Source organism: Bison bison, unplaced genomic scaffold (assembly GCF_000754665.1).
Source record: "Bison bison bison isolate TAMUID 2011002044 unplaced genomic scaffold, Bison_UMD1.0 scf7180017864531, whole genome shotgun sequence".
NCBI classification, from domain to species: domain Eukaryota; kingdom Metazoa; phylum Chordata; class Mammalia; order Artiodactyla; family Bovidae; genus Bison; species Bison bison.
Genome location: NW_011495081.1, coordinates 165,616 through 191,423, shown reverse-complemented (window position 1 = coordinate 191,423; position 25,808 = coordinate 165,616). Strand labels below are relative to the sequence as shown.

At 54.9% G+C, this 25,808-nt stretch overlaps 1 protein-coding gene across 2 annotated transcripts in view; it reads right to left on the bottom strand.

The window, feature by feature from the left end:
- Positions 1–1,988: 1,988 nt before the first annotated feature.
- CAPN5 (calpain 5) overlaps positions 1,989–25,808 on the bottom strand; it is a 57,614-nt gene continuing 33,794 nt past the window's right edge. For both annotated transcript variants that reach the window (XM_010831773.1, XM_010831774.1), the window contains 10 exons: positions 16,374–16,582; positions 13,096–13,288; positions 12,092–12,285; positions 11,341–11,418; positions 9,736–9,931; positions 8,955–9,077; positions 7,617–7,813; positions 6,395–6,510; positions 5,786–5,922; positions 1,989–4,531 (listed from right to left, as the gene is read on the bottom strand). In XM_010831773.1, the coding sequence (XP_010830075.1) occupies positions 4,349–4,531; positions 5,786–5,922; positions 6,395–6,510; positions 7,617–7,813; positions 8,955–9,077; positions 9,736–9,931; positions 11,341–11,418; positions 12,092–12,285; positions 13,096–13,288; positions 16,374–16,582 (1,626 nt within the window). In that variant the 3' untranslated portion in view covers positions 1,989–4,348. The remainder of the gene's footprint in view (positions 4,532–5,785; positions 5,923–6,394; positions 6,511–7,616; positions 7,814–8,954; positions 9,078–9,735; positions 9,932–11,340; positions 11,419–12,091; positions 12,286–13,095; positions 13,289–16,373; positions 16,583–25,808) is intronic.

Sequence of the window (25,808 nt, the reverse complement as noted above, 5' to 3'; positions counted from 1 at the left end):
TACACGACGCTCTTCCGAGGCGGAGTCGGAGGGCCCTCAAAGGTCTGGGTATCGTGACATCAGCCTGGGAGGCGGGCTGTGCCGCCCAGGGCCCTGGCAGGGAGGACCGGCCACCCCGCGGGGAGGCAGGGGCACCGAGGCCTTTCTCGGCTGTGTGGCTGACCTGCGTGGAGCCAGGCCCGGGGCCCCTCACGCCAACCTCAACTGCCTCCTATCCTTTGCAGTAATACCCACCACCTGCTCTCAGCACCTAGGCTCTCAGGAAACCTCGTTCTGATCCTGACTCTGTCACTGATTTGCTGGGTCTGGGCCCTTGCCTGCTCTCTGCTACACCTGGTTCCTTCTCTGCAAAATGGCCGTGAGAGCAAAGGACCAGCAAGCAGGGAGGGAGGTAGCGAGCCCTGCCTCCTGGCCCTTCCTCCCCGCCCCACACACACAGCCATTGCCTCAGGCCACTTCCCGAGGGCTCCCCTCAGAAGTGTCCCCTGAAGCTCATCACTTCACCACCAACCCACAGCTTGTTCTGCGGGGGTAAGGGACGGGGGTGCCTGTGGTCACTCAACATCCAGGAAACTTTGTCAAACCTGCTGACTGTGTGACTCAGGCAAATTGAAGTGGAAAATGTGATTTTACAGTAGGGGAGGAGAGTAAAAAAGGAAGAATAAATAGTGTTCGCTATTAGCGTCAGGGAAGACAGTGAAGCCCAGGACTCCCCGCTGAGACCTGGCCCTTGCACTTAAGGTCCCTTACCCTGCAGCGACCCTGGCAGCCACCCCAGACAAGCAGGCCTCTCCAGGGAGCTTTGGCCGGGGTGGAGGGAAGCGCTCTTTTGAATTCTCTGTAACTGGGATGTGCCTGAGGGAAGGGGCCACCTAGCTGCCACCCACAGGATGGTGTAGGGCACCTGGTGTGGAGGGGGGAACCAATGGCCCAATGGCGCCCCCTGGAGAGCAGGGATAAGCATCCAGCCTGTGCCTGGAGCACCTGGGTGACAGCACTGGAACTCAGCCTCTGCGGGGGCAGGGGTCCCCTCAACCTGACGATCTTGACCCCTGAAGACCCCTGGCTGCGGGAGTGTGTTTGACCAGGAGCCCATGATACGAGTTGCTCCCGGACCCCGTCCCTGCTGCTGGACTCCCACCCGTCGTCTGGGGAGGTTCCTCTTGGCACCTAGCACCCCCCATACCTAGCACCCCCTAATCATCTCTTGCCAAGCATCCAAGAGTGGGCGGGCAATGGTGTCAGCCTCACACCGATGGGAAAATTGAGCCCTGGAGAGGAGACGGTGTTCCAGGCAGAGTGCAGGGATGGAGGGAAGCAGTAAGGAAGGGGATGAGGGGTCGGGCATGTGTTTCTCTCCAGCTGCTGTGTAGCTACACCTACTCAGCACCCACCTGGGGCCAGGCACTAAGCCAAGGTGGGCACCTCATTCATCATGTCCTTCTCTCCGTCTTAGGGGGAAATGTTGGTCTTAATTCAGTTATTTCTCTCTTGTTCCCCTCCCTCAACCCAGTCACAAAGTTCTGTCCATTCTATCTCCATAATGTACCCGGTTTCTCCTTCCAGCCCTGGCTTTCTGGCTTGAGCTGCTGGCATCTTCCCCCCAACAGGCTCCACTCTGGTCCACACCCCATCTGTGCCCCCACAAGCCCATCTCCTTTTTGGCCTCCTTCACGCAACTGCCCCCAGCAGGCTCTCACACCACCTCACCACTCATTCTGTGTCCCTCCCCAGTCTGGAGACTGCCCCACAGAAGGCACTGTGGCTGTCTCCCTGCACCCCCAGTGCCTGGGACAGACGTGAAGGTGAAGGGACAACTGAGTGATCCCTATGACAGCAACCCTGTTCCCGTGGGGAGCGAGGGAGAGCAGGGCCCAGCCTCAGCTGCGACTACCTCATGCGACTCTCAGACCAGAGGACAGTTCCCCAGGCCCAGGAAACGTCCCCTTCACTGTCATTCCAGGGACAAAGACACAGGCAAGCCTCTCTGGAATCGTGGTAACATTTATTCTGAGAACAGAACAGGTCTCCACTCACCTGACCCCTGAGCTTGGCCCTGAGGGGTGAGTCAGGGTGGCACAGAGCAGGAGCCCCACCCATCTTCAAATGGGGACTTGAGGCCCGTGGGAGCTGCAGGGTGCACCAAGCAAGCAGAGCAGCTGCTCTCCCCACCCAACCTCCAGCCCCAGCCTGAAAGACCTCCATCTTCACATACCCAGGCCCCAGGACCTTCTGGGACCCAGATCATCACACAGCCAGGAGCCAGCCTGGCCCACCCAGAGGGGTGGGAAGCAAGGGCAGGACTGCTGAGCCAGTTTTGTTTGAGAAGGGGGCAGGGGACAGTGCCCAGCCCCCAGGCAGAAGCCCATGCAGATCACCCAGTTGGCCGTGGGTTCCCCCATAGCCCAGGTGCACGTGGCTGAACAAAGACCCACGTGTGGGCCCGAGGTTCCAGGCTGGCTTATCTGGCCCTTGGCTCTCCACCCAACTCTCGAGTCTTCCTTTCCAATAGACATTGAGAAGTGGTGATTACATGACCGTGTATAGTGCATACGCATACAGAGATATACAGAGAAAGGGTACTGTTTTGCCCTTATTCAGCACTTGTTAGGAAGAGTGCTGACAGATGAGAATTATTGGCCCCACTTTGCAGAAGGGGAAATCGAGGCACAGGAGGTTTAAGCAACTTGCTCCTGGTCATACACAAAGTCCTCACCCTAGGCTCAGGTTCAGGAAAAGAAATCCTCTTGTTCTCCTTGTCCTTCAGTTCCTGGCCCCTCCCATGTCCCAGGACCAGAACACAGGGGCAGAGTGGGCTGGAGTAAGGAGGCAAAGTCAAGGATCCAGCAGATCCAGCCAGGACACTGCACCGAAGAGCCAGATCTGGAGCCAAAAAGTCAGGTTTCCCTGAAGGAATTCCCAGCAAGGCCACAGGAATTCCCCATCTTGAATCAACTGGACTTTTTCATTTACATCACCTGGTCTGGAGCCCAAGAAGGACACAGAAGAGACCCAAAACTGGCCACAGCCCTAACACTCTAAGAACACAGCTGACGCCAGTTGGCAAAGCATCCCAGGACAAACCCGTCTTCTTCATCCACCTCCAGACCTCCTCTGAGACGGTATGACCTCGCTCATGTCCCTCCCCAAGCAGATCAAAATAAAATCAGAGGATCACAGGAAGTGGAGTTTAAGAAGAAAAAAGGGTTCAGGCTTTCAGTTTTCCTTTAAAAACCCCTGGTTAAAATTGAGAGTTAAAACAGAAAAATATAAAACATTGAGGACTAAAAGGAGCATTTTGGTCCGGGCAGCAAGAGGGTTATGGCTCCTCAGCCGCGTTTTTGGGGGGAATGTTGGTGGAGGTGCCTCTGGTCAGGTAGTGGATTTACCATCTCCTGCCAAGCGTGATGGGTGACCTGCAGGCTAGAGACCACCACCCCAGAGCCTCTGCTCCGAGGAAAAGCCCAGGTCTTGCAGCAGAGTGTGCCCTGGGAGCGAGTGCCTCCCATGGAGTCCCCACACCCCCCTCCACCTGCTGGCCCACTACACCAGACACACTCCTTCCCACATCAGGGCAGTGGGGGCAGGATGCCCTTCCTCGACACCACTGCCACCGCCTCTCCAGGGACCCCAAGCCAGAGGCTGGGAATGAAATGGAACCTAGGAGCAGGCGACCGCAGCCCCTCTGGGCATCTGCCTCTGAGAGGACCTGAGAGCAGAGGAGAGGCCCAGGACGGCGGCCTGGCTCCATTGGGGGTCTCACAGACATGTTTACTCATTTGGCAAATCTCCTCTGAATAAAAACGACAGGCAGGTGAGTGGGTAGGACTGCAGAACGGACAGATGTCACCTGCACACGTCTCTAATTCCAGCCTCAGCAGGAACCCAAGAGCCAAGCAGCCTTTCACGGTGGCTCGAAAACCAGATGAAGATGACAGAGACAGCAAGTCTGGGACACAGGGCAGGCCCTGGGGACACGTGGGACAAGGGTGGGCCTTGGGGATGTGGCAGTTCGTGTGTAAACAAGTGACATCTTGGCACTCTGTTGGCGGACAGCAGGGCCTTGGGAAAAAGTTTTCAGTGGACAGAGCCCCTTAGCCATGGTGGCAGTTGGGGTAGGGGGTGCTATTTTAAATCTCAGGCAAGAAGACTCCTCCATGAGAAGGGAATGCTTGGGGGTCCTTGGGACACTGAGGCCCAGAGCGGGGCAGAGACCTCCCAAGGTCACACAGCAGGTCAGTGCAAAGGTGGGAAAAGGACCCCGTGTCCTGCTCCCAGGCTAGTCCCTGGCCAGGGTGGGGACATGCAGAGGTGATGAGAGCTGCAGGTGCAAGTAGGTGGGTGGGCATCAGACGGCCGTGAGGGAGGCACTGCTGAGCACGCGCACAGCGACGGTGCCCGGCAGGTCACTGGGCTGCCGGCTGTTGCGGTCCCGGAGGTGGAGGGTGTGCAGGGCCTGGAGGTCGTCCGCGTTGGCTTTCAGGTGCACCTGGCCCAGGAACTCATCTTTCAGGACTCGGTGGTTCCAGATCTGGAAAGAGACAGAGGATGGTGCAGGGTCATCGCTGAGGAGAGGAGCATGGGTCTGTGGGGCTGCGGCAACAGTGGCAGAGCCTTGCGTCTCCTTCCTGGGGCGCAAGATGGGCCAAGGAAAAGGAGCCCTGCACCGCCTCTGCCTCACCAGGGACCTTGGGCAAGGCTGTGACCCTTCCAGAGCCTCTGGCTTCCTCCCATCCGTCAAAGCTCCCTTCCATGTCTAAAGTCTGTCACTATTAGCTCTGCTGTTGACCTTGGGTGACCTTGGACAAATGATACACCCCCTGCTCTGGTTTCCCCATCTTTATTATGAGGGTTGGATCAGTGGCCCCTACGGGTCCTTTCAACCCCAACATCTATGGGTCTGCGATCACATCCAGTGGGACCCAGTGCAGTAGCTTCCCCAGGGTCCCCAGGCATTTGTGTACAGATGGTTTCTCACCCAGAGAGATGCTGGCCTGGGTCTTGGGGACAGGGCTTCCTGTCAGTGAGCTCAGAATCATGGCCACCTTGGCCTGAGAGGGTAAGGAAGCACACATCCAGAACCCTGGCTTTCTTTTTTATTTTTTAACTTTATCATTAACTTATTTTTGGTTGTGCTGGCTCTTCACTGATGCACAAGCCCTTCTCTAGCTGCAGCGAGCAGGGACTACTCTCTAGTTATGCTGTGCAGGCTTCTCTTGTTGTGGAACATAGGCTCTAGGGTGCTCGGGTTTCAGCAAGTCTCAGCCCCCAGGCTCTAGAGCACAGGCTCAGCAGCTGTGGCACACGGGCTTAGTTGCTCCACGGCATGTGGGATCTTCCTGGACCAGGGATTGACCCTGTCTCCTCCACTGGCAAGGGATTCTTTACCACTGGACCACCAGGAAGCCCCAGGACCCTGGCTTTCTGATCCTCTGCTCTCAGGCAACAGCCACCCCTTCCACCTGCCACCTGGGGAATTTAAGGAACAACTCCCAAGGCTTTGGGGCAAGGTGGGCAGAGATGACCACTGTCTGTGGCTGGGAGACTGACCCTGCTGTGTCCCACAATCACTCCAGCTTATCCACCCCATTCACCCAGCCCACGGAGGGGACTCCGGGGCTCTAGGAGGGACACACAGGAGACTTCTCAAGGCCACACCAGGTCAGGCACAGAGCGGGAACAAGAACCCAGCGTTCCTGGGTCCCTGCCACACTGAGCTCAGTCATTCTGAGCGGGGAAACATGAGGCCAGGAGCCCAGGAGGGATGCCAGACAGGACAGCTCACCTGCACGGTGATGGGCTGGCTCGGCTTCTTGCGGTAGAAGACACCTTTCACATCATACTCGGGTGTCGAAGTGCCCTTCTGCACGGCCGAGCGGACTTTGTCCCCCTCACACTTGATGATCACGTAAGAGTTAGCCCCTGTAAGAGGGAGTGAGCAATGGGGTGAGGGTAGGGAATGGGGCAGGGCCCGGATGAGACAGAACTCTGGATTCAGAAGCCTGGGCTCATGTTTTCAGGAGAAGGGAGACCAGAGCCTGGCCAACTCCCTAACTTCCAGAGATAAGAAGGGGTACACTGTTAATCTCTGGCCTCCTTTACCAAGGCTGTTCCCCTTCCCAGAGCACCAGGTTTCATACCTTAACACCTCCACGACCTGTAGAAAGGCCACTTCCTCTAGGAAGCCTTCCCTGAACCCTCCCTCCCAGCTGCCTGATCCTGCACCTGACTGCCCCGCACACTGGAGACTGCCCGTGGGCAGGTGGCAGAGCCTGCTCCACTCAGTGTGCCCAGCTTCATCCCAAGGATGGGCCCAAAGTGGATTTCAGGAGAGCTATCGAGGCTGTCTGTGGCTGGGGGACGGGGGCTGGGGGCTTTCTGCAGGCAAGCTCACCTGTCGGGGAGTCTTTGAGACCTGCAGCCCCCAAGACGTGTACCTGGGTCACCTGCTGGGGATAGCCGCACAGGGAGCTCCAGCAGGTGCGGGGAGGCTCGTCCAGGCGCAGCTCCCTGGTGCGGGGCAGAGGAGAAGAGGTGGGAGGTGATGGAGAGGGGCCAGGAAGGCGGAAAGTCAGGGGATTCGAGAGGGCAAGGCAGGGTCAGGAGCAGTGCTGCGTCCACGCAATGCTGGACTCGGGCAAACAAACCCCTGTCAGCTTCCTGCGGCTGCATCCTGACCCCAGGGTGCCCCCTCCTCCCCCAGGGAAAAGCAGTGTGCTATGCGTTATGGAGTGTCAAGCACTCTGCTGGGAGGAGCAGGTATTGTTTCTAATCCTCACAAAGCCCTGAGAGCTAGGTAACTATTAGGCCCATTTTACACACTAGGAAGCATCAGACTCACTGAGCTTCCCTGGTGAATCAGATGGTAAAGAATCTGGCTGCAAATACAGGAGATTGGGATTCGATCCCTAGACTGGGAAGATCTCCTGGAGAAAGGAATGGCTACACACTCCAGTATTCTTGCCTGGAAAAATCCCATGGACAGAGAAGCCTGGCAGGCTACAGTCCATAGCGTCTCAAAGAGTCGGACACAACTGACTGACTAACACTTACTTAGGCTCACTGGGGAAAAGGGCTTGCCCACACAGCACAGACTGGCCGGACCGAGGTCCACTGATTCCACAAGCTGCCTCCCCAGTCTGGGATGTGGGACTCTGGGCTGCCTACCAGGTGGGAGGGCAGGGCGGGGACGCACAGGGATGCACCGAGGCAGGCTTGGGGGTGGCTTCAGGGTCTACCTAGTAGGACTCTACCACTAGCCGCATGACCTCAGAAAACTACCCCCAACCTCAATCCGCAATTCTGATCTGTAAAATGGAAGCATCAGACCTCCCACCCAGCGTTCAGGAAGAGCAAACAGCATGAGTGAAAGCTTTTTTGTAAACTGTGAAGAGCTGTGCACACGTGAGCAGTTGTTCCTTCACGTGGATGAGAGAGGCTGGGACAGGGAGGAGAGAAGGGCAAAAGAGATGGGTGCTGATGTCAGCCCAGGGAGGCTGGAGGCCCAGGCTCCACGCCTTGGGACGACACTGAACATGTCTGGGCTGCATATGGTGAGTCAGCCTGGAGTGGCCCTGGGCCCGGCCAACCCTGGCCCCCGGCCGGCCCCCACGCACCGGCAGTTGGAGGGCACGTCAGTGAAGACTCGGAGCAGGAACTCGCCAGTGTGGCCTGGCTCGAAGGTGGTGGGGATGATGACGTAGCGGCCCTCGGGCTGCTCTGTGCGCAGGAAGACGCTGCGGGAGTTGATGTAGATGGAGCTGGCGGCCCTGTGCTGCAGGCTGTGCATGCGGTACTGGCGGTTCTCCTCCACCTGCCAGGGGCGGAAGCGCTGGGTCTCACAGAGCCCCCCTCTCATCCCACCCTACATCTCTCATCTCCGCCCCCACTTGATGACCAGACTAGGCAAATCTACAGTCAGAAGTAGACCAGCCTCTGCCTAGGGCTGGGGGAGCGGTGGGGGGGCCAGGTGGATGACATTGGGTAATGTCGACTAAAGGGCATGAGGTTTCTTTTGGAGGGGATGAAAGTGTCTTAAAGTTGAATGTGGTGATGGCCGTACAACTCTATGACTGAATCACGTGGTCTGTGAATTATATCTCATGAAGCTGTTGGGGTGGGAGGCAGTGGCAATGGGAATCCCCCTGGTGACAATGTCCCTGGGGTTTCTGACATCATAACAGAACCAAGAAGCACTGTCTGTCCAGGTCACAGCATGTGTCCAGAAATGACATCACCGGCTAACAGGATATGCTAGACCATTTCATTCTTGGAATATGCACCATGCAGTCACATCAGCAAAGGTCATGCCACGTCAAAGTCACAATATTAGCACACAGTGAGTGTCCCAACACACTGACATGAACAAACTGTCATAATACGACCCAGCATACCAAAGGCCAGGGCCTCAGCTCAGGCCATGGCCTTAGCAGGTACACGTGGTTTCACTGGGTTCTTGGTGTCTGGCAGGCCCACACTGTCCCTCTATGCAGAATGTCATCATAACACAGGGCATCACAACATGTGGAACGTCTCGGGGCCCCGGGCCAGGGAGTGGCCGGTGGGAACCCCACCTGGCTCTGCCCAGGATGCCTCCTCCCAGTGCCCAGCAAGGCCTCCGACTCAGGGGGACCAGAGCCCTGAGGGAGGGAGCAGCGTGGGGCCTCCCAGAGCCCAGCCCCGAATGCCAGCAATCCTCCCCTTTTCTGTCCAGACAGCCTGTGGTTCTGGGGCAGGAAGAAGTCAGGCTGCAAGTTCCCATGGGGCCAATGCAAGGCAGGCTGGGCGTCTGTGGAGACTGAAACAGGACCCATGTCACAGCATGCCCAGGGCATCAGCCAACGTGTCCAGGGTGACACGGTGAGGTCGGAGACCAAAATGTTCCAGAATGTTCTCTCCCAGGCCCAGGCAGCTCAGACTCTCCTCACCCAGAGCAGAGCCGCAGCTGGCCTCACCTTGTAGATGTCAAAGCCAATGGCCAGATTTTCACCCTTGCCGTCCCGGCGGGTGGACTGTTTTGGCCGCTGCTGGATGCAAATCAGCACTTCATCTTCGGGCTTTTTGACATCAAAGATGTACTGTGGGTGGGGCAGAGAAAGAGGGACATGCAGTGAGACCATACCGAAGAAAATGGGCTAGCTGGCTCCGGAAGCTGTGTGTGCTTGGGCGAGTCACATCACCTCTCTGAGCCTCAGTCCCTCATCTGTGAGATGGGCTGACAATGCCCAACCCTGCACGTGGGGTGGGAGGACTTGGGGAGATGATGGATGCTCAGCTTTAAGACTTCACTGAGCAGTTGGTGCTCAATGAAGGCACACCAGGAGTGAGGACTAGGTGGGTTCCAGGGTCATGACCAAGGAGGCTGCAGAGGAGGAGTCCCTTTGGGGAGTCAGCCTGGCTGAGTTCCCCCGGAAGGAGCAGCACTGTGTGTGGAAACAAGGGATCTGAGCCTGAGCCCAGCCTCTAAATAAAATATCCCTATAGCTCTTGTCAGGACACTCATTAGTCCTCCAGGCCTGTTTCCTCGTCTTGACCAGGTGCAGGTGAGATCATGAGGCTGGGGGTGACAGGACCACGCAAACATGCCCATCCAACCCCACTGTACAAACAGATGTGCTGAGATCCACGGAGGAGCAGGGAGGTACCCAGGGTCACACAGGAGGCCATGGCAGGACTTTGGCGGGGGCCCCACAGCTGCTCGAGGGGCGGTGGGCAGGGGAACCCAGGGAGGTCCACCTGCGGGTTCTGGAAGAAGCTGTCCTTGTGGTTGATGCAGCCCCCGCTTCGGTTCTGCAGTGGGTCCTCGTGCCGCGTCCAGGCGCCACGCAGCCGGGCCTCCTCCCACGTCTTGTGGATGCTCAGGTAAGACGTGTTGATCAGACGGCACTTGATGATGTCCGTGAAGTAGCGGCACAAGTCCTCGAAGGTCATCCTGGGTGTGGCAAGGGGCTGAGCCGGCCGGTCCCCCTCCCCGCCAGCTACCCACTTGCCCCACACCCTCTGGACCATGGCCCACACAGCAAGCGCAGACATGGCTTCACAGGGACCCTTCACGTCTCTTGTGGCCTCAGTCTCCTGCTTTGTAAAATGGGCATCAGTCTAACAGCAGCTGCCTACTTCGCAGAGTTTGCACAGGAATTAAGCTACTCAATAAAAACATGTAGTACAACTTCTGGCAGAAAGGAGTTGGCAAAGGCTGGCTGTTACAATCATTACTAGTACGAATAACTGATATGTACAGCCCTCTACAGTTTCTAAAGCATATTTCCATCCATTATAGTCCACGGCTAGTGGTTTGAACCCCTTGCTAGGTGAGCTGCAGTGACCAGGATGCTGCCACCCCTCCAGAAGCCTGGGTGGGAGGAAGGGAAGGGCCCACCCTCCTTCAAGTGTGCACATACATGAGAATATGCACATACATGCATCAAGGGTGAAGATATATAAGAAAGGCCTTACGAGAAATTCTTCCCATTCCTAATGAGGGTTTTCTACTGCTGTTTTAATTCAACTGGCCCCTGAGCCAGACTGGGCAAAGTGGATCTCGTCCACAGGAGCCCAGACCAGAGGGCCTAGGTGGGTCTCCTGCAGCGACTCCCCTGACACCTTCAGGAGGGGACCTCACTAGGGTGCCAAGATCATTGCCATGTACCTCTGGGTCTGCCTGGAGCCCTCATAGCATCTCCCACACACAGGGTACCCTGTACCCCTCAGTCTCCAAATAAAGTGTCCTGCTGAAGACAGACACTGAGCCTAGCATACAGCCAGGGCTAAATGTAGAATGAATGAATGCAACAGTGAATGAATGCACAAATCATGAATATGCTCTTAAAGCCAGGCTGCTATGATCTTCCCTGCCTTGCCTCCCTGAACTCACTCTCCCCAAACCCAAGCATGCTTTCTTGCCTCTGGGCTGGGTCTCCACAAGGCTCCTTTGCACCCTGAGTCTTAGCTCCTCTGTGAGGCCTCTCCTCTTCCTACCTGCTCTTGGCATCAGGCAGCCATGTGCCCTACATCCTCTGGTCAATTGCCCACTAGTACCTGGTCTAGTACCCTGGTCTACTTGCCAAGGGCTCTGCCTGGGTACCAGAGCAGCGCAGGGTCCCCTGAGGTGGGAGGTGGGAAACCATGGGGACAAAATGGTCCATTCTGCCTAGTTCACTTCACAGAGGCATAAACAGGCCCAAAGAGATGCTGTGACTTGTCCAAGGTCACACGACAAGTTGACCATGAGGCATTGGCTAGAGCCCTGACTCCTGCCATCCTGCCCAGTGCTCCCTACCTGGCACACAGGAGGGTCCCCTCTCAGCCCTGGACACCTGCCCTGGGCAAGGGCACACTCACCAGAACTCGCCGTCATCCTGCACGGTCACACCCAACTTCTCCCGCTCACTCTTGCTCACCTTCTGCCACTCCTCTGAGCTGGGATGTGAGCACAGGGAGGCAAGAGGGGAGAGGATCAGAGGAGGAACCCCAGCAGAGCCACCCTGGCAAGGGACAGGAGGCATGAGGGATGGCTCAGCAACAGGCCTCCATCAGTGTGGGGATGGTCGGGGGCACAGGGCCATGCCCAGCCCCTCTCCAAGAAGCCCTTCTCTGCCCACTCTTGCAGGTAACGGTGGGCTGCCAGGACCTGGGGGGTCTGGGAGCCAAGCTTCAGGCTCAGGGAGAAGGGGGAGCTGACTCTCAATGAAGGGAGCTCCTTTAGTGGGGGTCTGGGTTCCACTCCTCTCCTGGCCTCACCAGGGCCATGAGCCAAGCACAGGGCAGTCGCTCCCATTCCCACTCCTGGCGGCCTCCCTTCCTGCTTTCCTCACTCTTGCACCAGAGGGGTCTCTACATCCCCTAAGGAATCAGCTCCTCCCTACCTCCAGACCTCCACCCACACTGAATCCACCCCACAACCCCCTCCAAAGACAGTCTTCTCCTAATGCCATCCTCCCCCCAAATCCTTCAAGGCCCCAGCCCTGGCGCCACCTCCTCCAGGAAGCCCGCCATGGCCTTGCTCAAGCCCCCGGCGCTCAGCCCTCCCACCTGGTGCCTGCCCTGTGCTTCCCTTTCACCGCCCCACCCACTGCCCCGCCCCGGGCCTCACGTGTCGCTCCAGGGCCCGTTCCACTCCCGCTCGCCCCAGGGGTTGCGCAGGCGGATCATGTCCAGCTTCTCCGACTTGAAGAAGGCCAGCAGGCCGTGGCCCAGGCGCACCTTGCGCACATCTGTGATGGCGTACGCGTGGCCCTTCACCAGGCCACACGCCAGCCGGGCCTCCATGTCTGCCGCTGTCACTGCCTGTGGGACACAGATGCTCAGAGGTGGGGCCTGTCGGGCTCCAGCGGGAGCAGGGGGCACACGCCCCCTATAGGACGGGGCGGGAATGGCAGCCCCGACGACCTCCTTCCTCTGCGGTTAGGGACTGACCTGGCATTCACGGCCCTTTACAAAGCCTGGGACCTGCAGTGGGGTCAGCCCACAGCTGTGCTGGAGTCCACTAACACTGATGAAATTCTGCAACCTGGCTGTTAAAACAGTAGCTCGACATCAACCATGGTGGGAGTATTTACACCACAGAAGTCAGACAATCAGGGCTTTTTAATTTTCCAGATAATCGTTTTATCAAAACACCACTTGGTCAGCCAAACATGGGTTCAAATTCTGCTTGAATCCCCGCTTTCCCACCCAAAACACGAGCAGTCAGTGAAATAAGACGATCCTCTTGCAGCTCCTCGGCCTGTGCCAGCAGGCAGAAGGGGCTCCCTCCCCTCTTCCAGCCGCCTCATGGCTTGATTTTTCAAAGCTTGGCTGATGACTCTTGAATATACAGACACCCATCTCTCCAACAGGAGAGGGCCAGAATGGGGGTGCTGGTTGAACAGTGTGGGCAAGGCCTTAGGGCAGGGGGCCTAAGGCTTGTGCTGTCCAGCCCTGGGGAAAGGCTGCACCCTCTAACTGCTCCCCTCCTCCCATGAGGCCAAGGGTCTGATTTATGAGCCAGCCTGGGTAGGGGATCTGCCTGGGAAGCCACAGTCACCCCCCACCCCAGTCAGGTCAATGAAGGGTTGTGGGGGTAGCCTCTGGGGCTTGTTGTCTCTGTGCGCTCACCTTGATGGAGGCACTAATGAGGCCTCCCCGGCTGTGCACTTTCAGCACACGCTCAAAGAGCTGGTTCCTCTTGGCCTCGTCGTTGGCAAAGTCACCCTCGGTCAAGTCGATGGGCTCAGAAACCCCACCTGTGAAGTCCACCAATGCATCCGCCGTGTTGCCTCCATCCAGGGCCTGGTAACAGCCCGCCAGCCTGGAAGCAATGTGGAAAGAACTCCTAGCTCAGATTCCCCAGCCTTATAGGGGAGATATCTGAGACTCAGAGAGGTCAAGAGAACCACTCAGGTCACACAGCAGGTCACACAACAGAGCCAATACCAAAACTCAGGTCTCCGGCTCCGAGGCCAACATCCATCCCATGAACCACACCATTTTGTCACTCAAATTCCCCTTTGCCTTCACAGCCTCATCTTCAAAACCTAGCTGTCTAGAAATCCAGCAATTCTTTTCCAAATTGTTAAAAGTTCATATGTCTTTTGACATATCATTTCTGGATGACTAACATTATTAATAACAATGTACAACTGGAAATCATCTAAATGTCTAACGACAGGGAATTGGTTTCAAAAGCTAATGCTGCATCTCAACTCTGGAACATTAAGCAGCCATTGAGCAAAACGCTAAAGGAATTCTTACTGTGGGGAAAATGCTAGTGCTTTCTTGTAACATTTGAAAGAGCAATACAGTCGGATTCCAATTACAATAATTCATTTCAAAAAGATTAAGTATCTACTCCAGGTGGCAAAGTGGAAAGAATCTGTCTGCAAATGCAGGAGACATACGAGATGCAAGTTCTATCCCTGGAGTCAAGAAGATCTCCTGGAGTAGGAAATGGCAACCCACTCCGGTATCTTTGCCTGGAGAATGGACAGAGGAGCCTGGCGAGCTACTGTCCATGGGGTTGCAAAGAGTTGGGCACGACTGAGCAACTGAGCACAATACCACAGGGGCAACATGTCAGATGCTTAGAGACACAGCTGTGGCTCCTTTAGGGTCAAGGTCTTCAAGGCAGAATACTAAATGTGAATGTGAGTAGCAAAATGGGATATATGGCAAAATGTCCTTTCATAAGCCCACAGAACACCAGCACAGGCTTTGCAAAGTAACCAACAAACAAAAGAGGCATCAAAGATGTTAGAAGAGCTGCCAGTGGTGGAGGAGGGTGTGGGGAGAGCAAAGGGAGGAAATGGAGACACACAGAGGGGGCGGGCCTTGAGGGGACACTGTCATGCTGTCCCGAGCAGAGGAGCTGCCGCACTTATTAATCCAGATGGCCCAGAACCGGGAAGGGGAGAGCAGTGGCCTAGGAGACCATGTAGGAATATGGGAGAGTTTTATCCTCTGCATGGCTTTCTGTATTTTCTGGATTTGCTGTAACAGATACCTATTCATTTTATAATTTAAAAAGTAAACAAACTTTAAAAAGAAAACAAGCAAGCATAAATTGTACAGCCCTCTGTGGAAAACAAGTTGGTGGTCACTCAAAAGTGTAAACACAGGGACTTTCCTGGTGGTCCAGTGGGTAAGACTCCATGCTCCCAATGCGGGTGGCATGGGTTCAACCCCTGGTCAGGGAACTAAGATCCTGCATGCTGCATGGCACAACCAAAATTAATGAACAAATAAATAAAATACTCTACAAAAAAATTTTTTTATATATAAACACAGAACTACAATATGACTGGATTGGCCAAAAAGATCATTCAGATTTTTCCATAAGATCTTATGGAAAAACCTGAATGAGCTTTTTGGCCAACCCGATATATATTACACAGACCTGAAAGCGGACACTCGAACAGATATTTGCACACCAGTGTTCACAGCAACACTATTCATAAGACTAAGCATGTGGAGACAACGCAAGTGTCTATCAACAGATAAACAGATAAACAAAACGCAGCACACACATACGACAGAATACTGCTCAGCCATAAAGAGAAGCAGAGTTTAGCTATATGCGAAACATATATGCTAAACAGATGGACCCAGAAAAGATTATGCTAATTGAGATAAGGCAGACACAGGAGGACAAGTATTCCACTTACATGAGCTGCCTGGAATAGGAAAATTCATTGAGAAAAAAAGCAGAATGGAGGTTCCCAAGGTTGGGAGAAGGGATAAAAACGGAGTTATTGTTTAGTGGGTAACAGAGTTTATGTGGAGGATGATGAAACACCATCACTGTCTATACTGGCTACAGACAGTGATGATGGATACAAAGCATTGTGACTAACTGATGCCACTGAACTGTACATTTATACATGGTCAAAATGATAAATATTCTATTCTGGAAAATTTTTTTAAATAATAAAATCTTTTTAAAAAATAATAAAAATTTTATTAAAAAAAAAAAAAAAGAGCAAGCCTACCGAGTCACTGAGTGGGTCTCCCAGAATGGGAGGAGAGGAGCCTGCACCTAGGAACCTGGTGACCGAGTGACCACCAGGGGGCGGGTTTGCTTTCTTAAGATTAAAAATGGAAGCTTCTTTAATGGGTTTGTTTTTGATGATGGATTTTTTGTTTTTTCCCTTTACATTTACACACACACACACACACACACTGTCCCAGGAGAGGGACAAATGCGTCTGGAAAGAGGAACCAGGGAGAGGCTCCTACAGCGCCAGCAACTGGTCTCTGACCCTGCTGCCCATCCTGCCCCAGGCTGTACCTGTCCTGCAGGGCCTGGGCAGGTCACTCCACCCCAAAGCCTTCCACAGCTCAGCAAACCTTTGCTCAAGCCTGTGCTGGCAACACAGGGCCTGGCACAGAGCAGAAGGAGGAGTCAGCAAAGCTAGAATGGCTGGACAGTCTGGTAGACAGACCAATGGGTGGAGAGGGAGGCCCAGGGAGCAGGAAAGGCAGGGGTTTGGCCCACCCTCCTCGACCAGCCTGGCTTGGAGACACCACAGCCCCAACAAGGCCTCCAAGGAGGGCTTGGCAACTTGGGTCTTTGGAAAAGAACCGTCGACCGAAATGGAGCTGCTGGCTCTGCCCCCCGCTACCTGCAGGACACCTGCCTGGGCCTCTGTCTTCCCAAGTAGAAGCAAGTAACTATATGAGGACCTAACACGAGGTACCCAGGGGCCCTTCAGTCCGGCCTCCACCGCACCTGGCGAAGGTTCAGCTGGCTGTGCTCTGGGTACTGGGCTCTGAACTTGCTATGTCTGCACCTGCCCCTCACCTCTGTGTGTGTGTGGCTGCAGCGAGATGAAGACCTCCAGAGCCCAAGAACAGCACCACCCCAGCCTAGCCACCCACCCACCCCCACTGGCACCTACTTGGCGTAGGCCTTCTCCACCAGGGCACACCAGAACTCATTGCGGGAGCTAGAGTGGCAGTAGATGAGCTGGTTGTTGACTGTGGGCAGCCGGTCGTCGATGACCACGTCCACCCACTCCCCGAAGCGCCAGAAGTGGAAGTGGAAGATGCCAGCGTAGGCATTGGGCTTCTCGGGGTCCCACTCCTGCTCCTTCCAGTCTGGGATGACCTGGATCAGGAGAGAGGCAGGATGGGGACACAATGAGGGTCACAGCCAGCTTCCTGAGGAAGTGGGAATCAAATGGAAAGGAATACTGGGTTCACTCCCCATGGCGGCCATGAACCAATGCGAGTCCTTCTTATCTCCGGGCCTCTGTGTCCCCACCCTTGCAGGGGCTGAAGGCTCCCTGAGGCCCTGTCATACTAGGATTCTATGAGCTTCCCCCTCCCTCCCATCTGCATCCTCCCCTCAGAAATATAGCAACATTCATCTCAGTCCTGCCTGGTCAGTGGTACCACCAGAAACTCCCTCCTTGCGTCCTGCCTGAACCAAAAGCCGGCAGTCACACTGGCGTCCCCTTTCCCTTTCTTCATCCAATCTGAGCACCCACATTCTTTGAAAATCCATCTCCTCCTCTCGATCCCTTGGCACCACCCTGGCCCAGTCCTCCAAATCCTCACCCCAGGACAGGGGAACAGCATCAGTAGCCACACCCACCCCTACACTGCACAGCAGCAGAGAGAGCTGTCTGATCAGGTCACTTCCCTGGAAAATAAGGTCCAAACCTTTAATGTGCTCTGTCACTACCCTCACCTCCCCAGGCTCATTTCTCGGCCCCCATCCACCCCAGTCCCCACCCGCTGTGCCCTGCTCCAGGCTTTGCTTAGAAACTCTGCACCTGCTCTTCCTCCAGCTGACTCTCGCTGGTCCTTTAGGGCCTACCCTCCTCCTCCAGGAAGCCCTCCTTGACTCTTCAGACTAGGCCAGCACACCTGTCCATCCATCTCATGGCCCCTGGCACTTCTCCTCTGAGACACTTTCCCCAGTTATAATTACACAAGCGTGTGATGTGTTCGGCACTGATACTGTCACTGGAATGTCACCTTAGTCTGGCAGAGACACGTCAGTCTTGGTCACTGCTATCCACCCAGCACCTGGCCCAGAGAGGGTCCTTAATAAATGTGGTGAAGGGAAAGTCGCTCAGTCGTGTCGACTCTTTGCGACCCCATGGACTATACAGTCCATGGGATTCTCCAGGCCAGAATACTGGAGTGGGTAGCCTTTCCCTTCTCCAGGGGATCTTCCCAACCCAGGGATCCAACCCAGGTCTCCCACATTGCAGGTGGATTCTTTAGCAGCTAAGCCACAAGGAAGCCCAATAAACATGGTAACTGAATGTATAAGTCCAAAGGCATTCACTGGGACTCTTAATAAGGTTGACTATGTAGCATCTTGCTGCTGCTGCTGCTAAGTTGCTACAGTCGTGTCCGACTCTGTGCGACCCCATGGACTGCAGCATACCAGGCTTCTCCGTCCATGGGATTCTCCAGGCAAAAACACTGGAGTGGGTTGCCATTTCTTTCTCCAATGCATGAAAGCGGAAAGTGAAAGTGAAGTCGCTCAGTCATGTCCGACTCTTAGCAACCCCATGGACTGCAGCCTACCAGGCTCCTCCATCAGTGGGATTTTCCAGGCAACAGTACTGGAGTGGGGTGCCATTGCCTTCTCCCATGTAGCATCTTAGAACTCCATAAATAATCCATGGAGTTTACCAAGTCTCTGACCACCATGGAGTACCTCAGTTTAATTCACACAACCACCCCATGAACAGATTACTATTATAACCATCCTTACTTTACAGACGAGAAAATTAAGGCTCAGAGAAGGCAAGCAACGTGTCCGGGGTCACATAACTAGAAAATATACACATTCTTTGGAGGCAGGCAGACCTGGGTTTGAAGCCAGGATTCAACTCAGGTCTGTCTGTTTCCAAATACTGAGTTCTGTATCAGTATGCACCACTCTGCACCCAGAGGCATGCTGGCACCAAGGACCCAGGTGATTCAGACATGGTCCCTGCCCTTGGCAGGCTCCCAGTCTGGAAGGAAAGGCAGGCATGAGGGCAAGTGCTGAGGCTGACACGGAGTACATGGTGGGCCATGGAGAAAAGACGGAGGTGGGCCCGACCCTGGAGGGCCAGCAGCAGCTTCTGAGCAGCTGTCCTGAGAGCTGACCCTCCTGAGCAGATGCAGATAAACAGAGGCAACCTGGGGCAGCAGGAAGTGGAAGGCAGGGAAAACCCTCACCCTGCTGAGTCAAGGGCATCTGCTGGCCCTTCTGGACACAGGACCCAGAAGAGCCAAACCCCATCAAGACAATAAGAAGTTCCTTCTAGAAGAAAATCACTCCCAGGTATGGGATCGGGCACGCAGGCATCTGGGCTGAGAAGCCCGAGATGTATCAGGAGGCTGTAAACCCCAAGACACAGACCAGCCTGAACACAGAGATGGAGGCCAAAATCTATTCCCAACACCCACCCTCCTTAAGGATGCTTTTGTTTACACGCCTCTTACCATCAACAGGGATGTTGGCAAAGAGAAACACTCCCTAGTGGGACACTGGAGACCAAGAAAATGAAAATGCTAAGCACAGTGAGAGGTGCCCCAGCCACCAATGGAGCCCTGCTAAGGGCCACAGTGCCCAGAACACTCGGGCTGTCTTCTGAGGGGGTGGGGCAGGAAGTTGCAGGCAGAGGCCACCCACAGGCACAGGCAGGATTCACACTCAGGGGCTTCGGAGCTTGACACAGCGTCTAGAACCCAGCAGGGACTCGAGATGAGCTGGTCCCTTTGCAGTCACTTCTGCGTCCCTTCTCAATGAAAACTCCCAGGCTGGCCTCTGTCCTGATCCCTGACACGCTTCCCAACACTTGATTTCAGGACAGAAAAGTGTATCATACATAGGGTCCATGCAGGAGCCATAAGCTGGGAACACTGGCCTGGCCACTGCACCCTCCTCCACTCCTCCCCACTCTGAAAGCTCTGGACTGCATGGGATGGGGTTGGAGGAGGTAGGAAGAGGAGCCCTCACAGGAGCTGAGAGGTACCACTGGGGCCACAAGAGAATCATTAGGCAAACCCAGGGCTTGACTCTGAACTCTCTGTGACTCAAGAGGCAGCTAATGAGGCTCCAGGGCCTGTGATGCAGAGTCAGGGATCCCGGTGGGCTTCAATTTCCTTTCCACATCACAGCCCTTGACCCCCAGGCCAGCCTTCTCACCCCTCAGCCCCTCCCTCTGCCAGCCAGGGTACCAAGTGAGAGGAAGGTGAGCTGCCACGGGCATACAAACCAAACACCCTCTAGACCAGGGGTCCCTAGCTCCCTGACCATGGACCAGTGCCATGGCCTATTATGAACCGGGCCACACATCAGGAGTGGCAGGCCAGCGAGAGACGTGTCCGTCTGTATTGACAAGCCACTCATGAAGGCCTCCCTGATGGCTCAGAGGTAAAGAATCCACCCGCAGTGCAGGAGATGCGGGTTCGATCCCTGAGTGGAGAAGATCCCTGGAGGATGAAATGGCAACCTACTCCAGTATTCTTGCTTGGAAGAAAATTTCCATGGACAGAGCAGGCTGGTGGGCTGCAGTCCATGGGGTCGCAAAGTCAGACACGACTCAGTGATTAAGCACGGGAGCATCCACCGCTTACATTACCACTTGAGCTCCGTCTCCTGTCAGATCAGGGGCAGCATTAGATTCTCACAGGAGCGAGAACCCTGCTATAATGAACCTGAATCGCCCTGTAACCATCTCCCCTCCACCCCATCCATGGAACAATTGTCTTCCATGAAACAGATCCCTGGTGCCAAAAAGATTGGGGACCGCTGCTCTAGATCACATCTGGTCATGCAAAAAATCAAGGAGATAATCAAAATACTCAGGACCAATCTAAAGAAGCTCCTACTAGCCAGAGACGGGCCAAGCTGAGCAGCCATAAGGACAATGACTGTGATGAGTGAAAACACATCCAATATGTTCAAATTCATGAGATCGTGATGATACCAACACAAACAAATAATTAGTCACTAGTGGAGGGTGGCAAGGAATCAATTGATTTTTTTGAAACTGGAAAGTGAAGGGAGAAAAAAAATCCTGACTTTTCTATACAAACAGTGTTATAAAGTAACCACTATAAGCAACAGTGTTATAAAGATGAAGGGAGGCCTTTATCTGGTAATGAATCCCAGCTGAGAAAAGAGGAAGAAATTAAGAATATCACCCTCCTACTCTCTTGGAACCACTGGCAAATGACGGATTTAGGCAATCATGGCTTCTAACCTCCACTTAGGAATGCGGATGGTTTCCATGTCACAGAAGAGAAAGACAACTAGAGATGATGTCCCTCCTGAGAGAACTTCACTCACGAAGCATTTGTGCCAAAAACATTGTGCCTGAACCTTATCATGCCCCCAGAGGTAAGTCCCACCTCACAGGAAATGCAGAGCACAAACATCAGTCGACACCTTGAAAACAGAGCCTGCAAAATCTAGATGGTTGGAAACCCCACAGGATAAGCGAGATTTCTTCAGCAAATAAATTGCAAGGGAAAAAACATGAAAAGATGAAGGAGAACCACCAGACTGAAGTAATGGACCTTTGTTTGGATTTGATTCAAACTGTAAAACATCCATGCAACCATTTATGACACAAATTGGAAATCAGAATATTTGCAGGATATTTGATGGTGGTAAGGAATTACTGTAAAATTATTTCAGCTATGTTACAGTATTATGATTATGGGGTTTTGCTTTGTTTTGAACAAGTCCTTATCTTTTAGAGATGCATCCAGAAATATTTACAGAGGAAATGATATGCTGCCTCAGAAAGAGAGGGTTGTGGTGGCTCAGACGGTAAAAAATCCGCCTGCAATGCGGGAGACCAGGGTTCAATCTCTGGGTCGGGAAGATTTCATGGAGCAGGGAATGGCAACTCATTCCAGTATTCTTGCCTGGAGAATTCCATGGACAGAGGAGCCTGACGGGCTACAGTCCATGGGGTCACAAAGAGTCAGACACAACTGAGCTACTAACACTCTAGGGGAGAGAGGGCTGCAGAGGAAACAAAGATCAACCATGAGTTAGCAATTGCTGAGACGGAGCGATGGACACAAGGGCTCACTAGGCTGTCTCCCCGCTCTAGAGTGTCTACAGCTGAAAAGCTCCATCGCCATGGACACCAGCTCCCTGGCCCAGCATTCAAAGCCCTGCAGGCAGCTCTCAGCTTCACCCCTGAACACTGCCTCCCTCAGGCCCCACAGGAATCTACACCCTGTAGATTCAGGACACCTCAGCTTGGAACAGGTGGCTCCCTCTACTGGCCACACCCCAGACCCTGTCCCTCAGGGGCCAGCTGAGCAGCAGCTGGCAGGGGCCTCCCCCCACCTTCCCCTGGGCACCCTCAGGCAGCCCCTCCTCCAAACTCCTTCCCACATGGCTAGGCCTAACTCCATAGCTGGCTGTCTTCCCAGGAGGAAAATCTGCAAGTGCTGGCCACAGAGAGGCCTTGGCCAGCTGGGGAGTTTGTACTCACTAGTGGTATGAAGGAAAAATGAAAATGGAGTTGGTTTTCCTAAGAACGTGCTCTAAAATGGGGCTGGGAGGCCACTGAGCAAGTGTGACTTCTGCATGCATCTGCCCACATGGAATCTGAACTTTGACCACTTCTTGTTTTAACGCAGCCATCCAGAACGTCTGCCCAGTGTTCCAGAAACTCAAGATATTTATTGGATCCTTTACCCTAAAACAACTCGTGACAGTCTAGCCCTTGAGAACAAATAGTTCCTTTAACAATCTTACGGCTTTTGCCTTTACAAGCCCCTGCCTTTCTCTTCCCTGGAACACTCTTTCAGTTCTGTCTAACTCTGTATCTCCCAAGGAGTCCTCATCTACCGACCCTCCTTCCAAGACTGTGAGCACTAAGATGCATCAACTGTGGAGGGCTGTGCACACATGAGGGGTCATCCCTGCTGATATGTGGGGTACATGATGTGTGCAACCTTGGGGTGACCTGGTCAACCTCCCTCCCAAGAGGAGAAAGGAAAACCTTGGCAACAGCCCACTGGGTGGATGGGAAAAACAAGGCCTGACAGGGCTGAGCTACCTCCTTGGGCTGATGAGGCAGTGAGGCAAGAGCTCAGTGGGATTGCAAACAACCTCACACATAGGTGGCCCTAGTGGTAAATAATCCTCCTGCCAATCCAAGAGACATAAGAGACATGGGTTTGACCCCTGGGTCGGAAAGATCCCCTGGAAGAGGGCACGGCAACCCACTCCAGGATTTTTGTCTGGAGAATCCCATGGATGGAGAAGCCTAACAGGGCTACAATCCATAGGATCGCAGAGAGTCAGAAACTACTGAAGCAACTCAGCATGCACACCCATTCAGCCACCCACTGCAGAATCACCCAGAAACTTCAAAGCCTCACTAATGGGTGTGCCCCAGTGCCCCTTGGTGCCCTGGCACCTGGACTCCTCCCCCTTTCCTTACTGGGGCTTTTCCTGAGGGACTCCCACCCAGACCCAAGTGGCAGGGTTCCAATCCTGCTGGACTCTGGGCCAGTGAGTGAATGCCCATGTGTGTGTACACAGAAGCACGCATGTGTATGTGAAAGTCAGTGTGTGCATTGGTGTGTTTCTGTGCAAGTGTGTGTGCATGCATGTGCGTGTCTGCTTGTGTGGCAGACAGGGAACATCCCACAGATTTCTGCCTGAGACCCCAGCCACGGTAGGGCTGCGGGTCGCGGGACTGCAGTGGGGTTTCCTGCATTCATTACCCAACTTGTGTGAGGTGAGCCACAGGCTTCTTCGACTCTTCGAAACCAAAGAGTCCCTGGTTCTTCTGAGCATCTGAAGTTTCTCAGTTCTCAGCTTCTGATTTCAAGAGTCTCAAACTCCTGAGTTTCAGACGCCATGACAAGAAGAGACCAGGAAGATGGGTAACCCCCACCCCTACCCCATGGGTCAGCACCCAGACAGCAGGGCACTGACACACCAGCAGGGGGCGCTGGGGATCGCTGTTCACAAGAGTGGCCCAGCCAGATACTCAGAGACAGCCCGGGGCAGCCCCCTCCCGCAGGGCTCCCAGGCTAGACTGTGAGGGCTGGAGGTCCCCTCCACTGGGCCCTTCTGAGCCCCGTGACGTGAAGAGACTCCACTCCACCAAGACCACTCTCTCCAACCAGAGCAGGCCGGGACCCTGCCCGTGCCACCACCTCACTGTGCTGCCGCCAGAAGCACTGGCTGCTGCGCTGCCTCAGGCAATGCACGTCACCTCTCTGCAGCGTGCGCTCTTCCTCAGTAAATATGTTCCTCTCACTCTCTCAGAATCACTGTGAAAAGTGAGACCCCGTGTCTACAGTGACCGAGAAAGTATTTATAATGAGCAGACCCAGAGAGGAAGCCCGTGTGCCACTGAGGAAGCTCAGCACTTTGCTAATTCATTTCTTCTTCACGACGACCCTACACGGAAGGTGCCATTATAAGCTCCCACGGAACGGCAGATGAGAAAACAGACTCAAAAAGGTCTCCTGGGGTCGCAGAGGTGGTGGCTGGTGGCAGGGCCAGGCAGAGCCCCTCACACCACCTTACCCTGGCTCAGCGGGAGGCACGAGCTCAGGAAAGGCCAGGTCTGCTGCTGGGGCTTTCTCACAGGTTCCATGGAAAGCGCGTCCTCACTTCACATTCCCTGCCCTCCTCCCAGCCCAGTCTCGGGAGCAAAACCAGGCCTTTACTGCTGCTCTTGGAGAGCGGGAGGGTTGGTTTCTTCTCTCGGTCCCCGCCCCCCCACACACACCCCTCCCAGAAGCATCTTCAGGAGTGGACGGAGGCTGTGGCTGGACGTTGGGCTTGGGGAAGAGAATCAGGGCAGCAGCGGCTGCTCTGGGCAGGGCTCTGGGGTGGAGGAAGACAGGGCTGCGACATCTGACTGGGGGTTGTTCTGAAGCAAAACCTGAAGAGTGGCCTCTGAAGTGAGGCCTGACCTTGTCTCTGGGGAGAAACCAGCCTCGCCCGGGGCCTGAGCCCTCCGGTGAGATGGGGTATCGCCCCTGCCCATTCCAGGGGGCCAGTGTCATGGAGTCAAAGGTCCACAGATCCAGAGCTTGGTTCTCATATACACCCTCCCCGCTCCTGCACGTCCGCTGTGACTTTGGGCAGGCAGCTTCTTCCCCGGGCTTCTGGTGTCATTGTCCAAACACTTAGAGTGAGGCTCAGGCTCAGTTGGGGCACTAAGGCGACACAGTGACATGGGCCTGATCCGGTCAGCAGGGCAGGAATACAAGAGCTTCACGGAAGCAGGCTGTTCCCTTTAGAAAGTCTGAGGCTGGGGGAGAGGCAAGGCCTGAGGACAGGCAGCAAATTAGTGACCGAAACCAGATGAAACCTGGGCACAGGCCTGACCCTACCTACCCCTAAGCCACTCTCCTGTCCCGTCTGCCCCCTGCCCAGCCACCCTTCAAGGGAGGGAGACTCAAGATGGAGCCTGACTTGGTGAGTTCCCCCCATCCCCTCTCAGTGTCCGCTGCCTCCCTGAGGCCTCACATGGAGGCTGGTCTGGGAACCACTGGAGAAAAAACTGTCAGGGGTGCTGGTTCCTAGCTGGGTGTCAGGGCACCTGGTTTCAAACTCCATCCTGACATGTGATCTTGGACCAGTCACCTGCCTGCTCGGGGACTCATCCCTGAAAGCGGCGGCGGGAGGAGAGGGCAGGAGTGTGGAGAGGGCCCAGGGAGGGGGTGGCTCCTAACAAGAGAACGCACACCACGAGGCGGGGCACACAGGCTTTATTGGGGAAGCGTAGTGGCCACGGCAGAGGCACTCATGCCTGAATGGTGCAGATGTGGTAGGGGGTGGGGGTACAAGCAGGCTGCACCAAGAGGGTCCCCAGAGCTGCAGGGAGAGGTCAAGCAAAGACAGAATGGCTGGGCCATCTGCCGGGGTCTGGCCTCCAGGCTCTCTCGGAGTCAGCAGAAAGTAAGCAGGAATCCTAGCATGTCCCGGAACAGACCCCTGAGCTTTGAGTTAGGATGGACCGTTGCTCACATCACAGTCAAACCTCTCAATGAAGAATCCTACTCCAGCTGCTTCCATTTGCCTGCCTCTGAAGTGGGGGGCCTGCCCTCCCAGCAGTGCCGATCACTGGGGTTGGCTCTCACCCTCCATCTCTCGCTGCCTGTTCCCAGGGCTCTCCAACCCCTCGACAGCTCTGCTTCTCGAGCAAACTGTCACAGGCACATCCCTAACAACAACAAAAAAAAGGCGGGGTGGGCCGGCCTGGAGGGCCGGGAAGCGTCTGAAGCGCCCTCGGCTGATGCCAGAACTCTGGGCCTGTGTAGTGTGAAGGGGAGTGAGGCTTGCGGGCTGGAACTGAATCTGCTGGCAACTGTGCCTCAGTTTC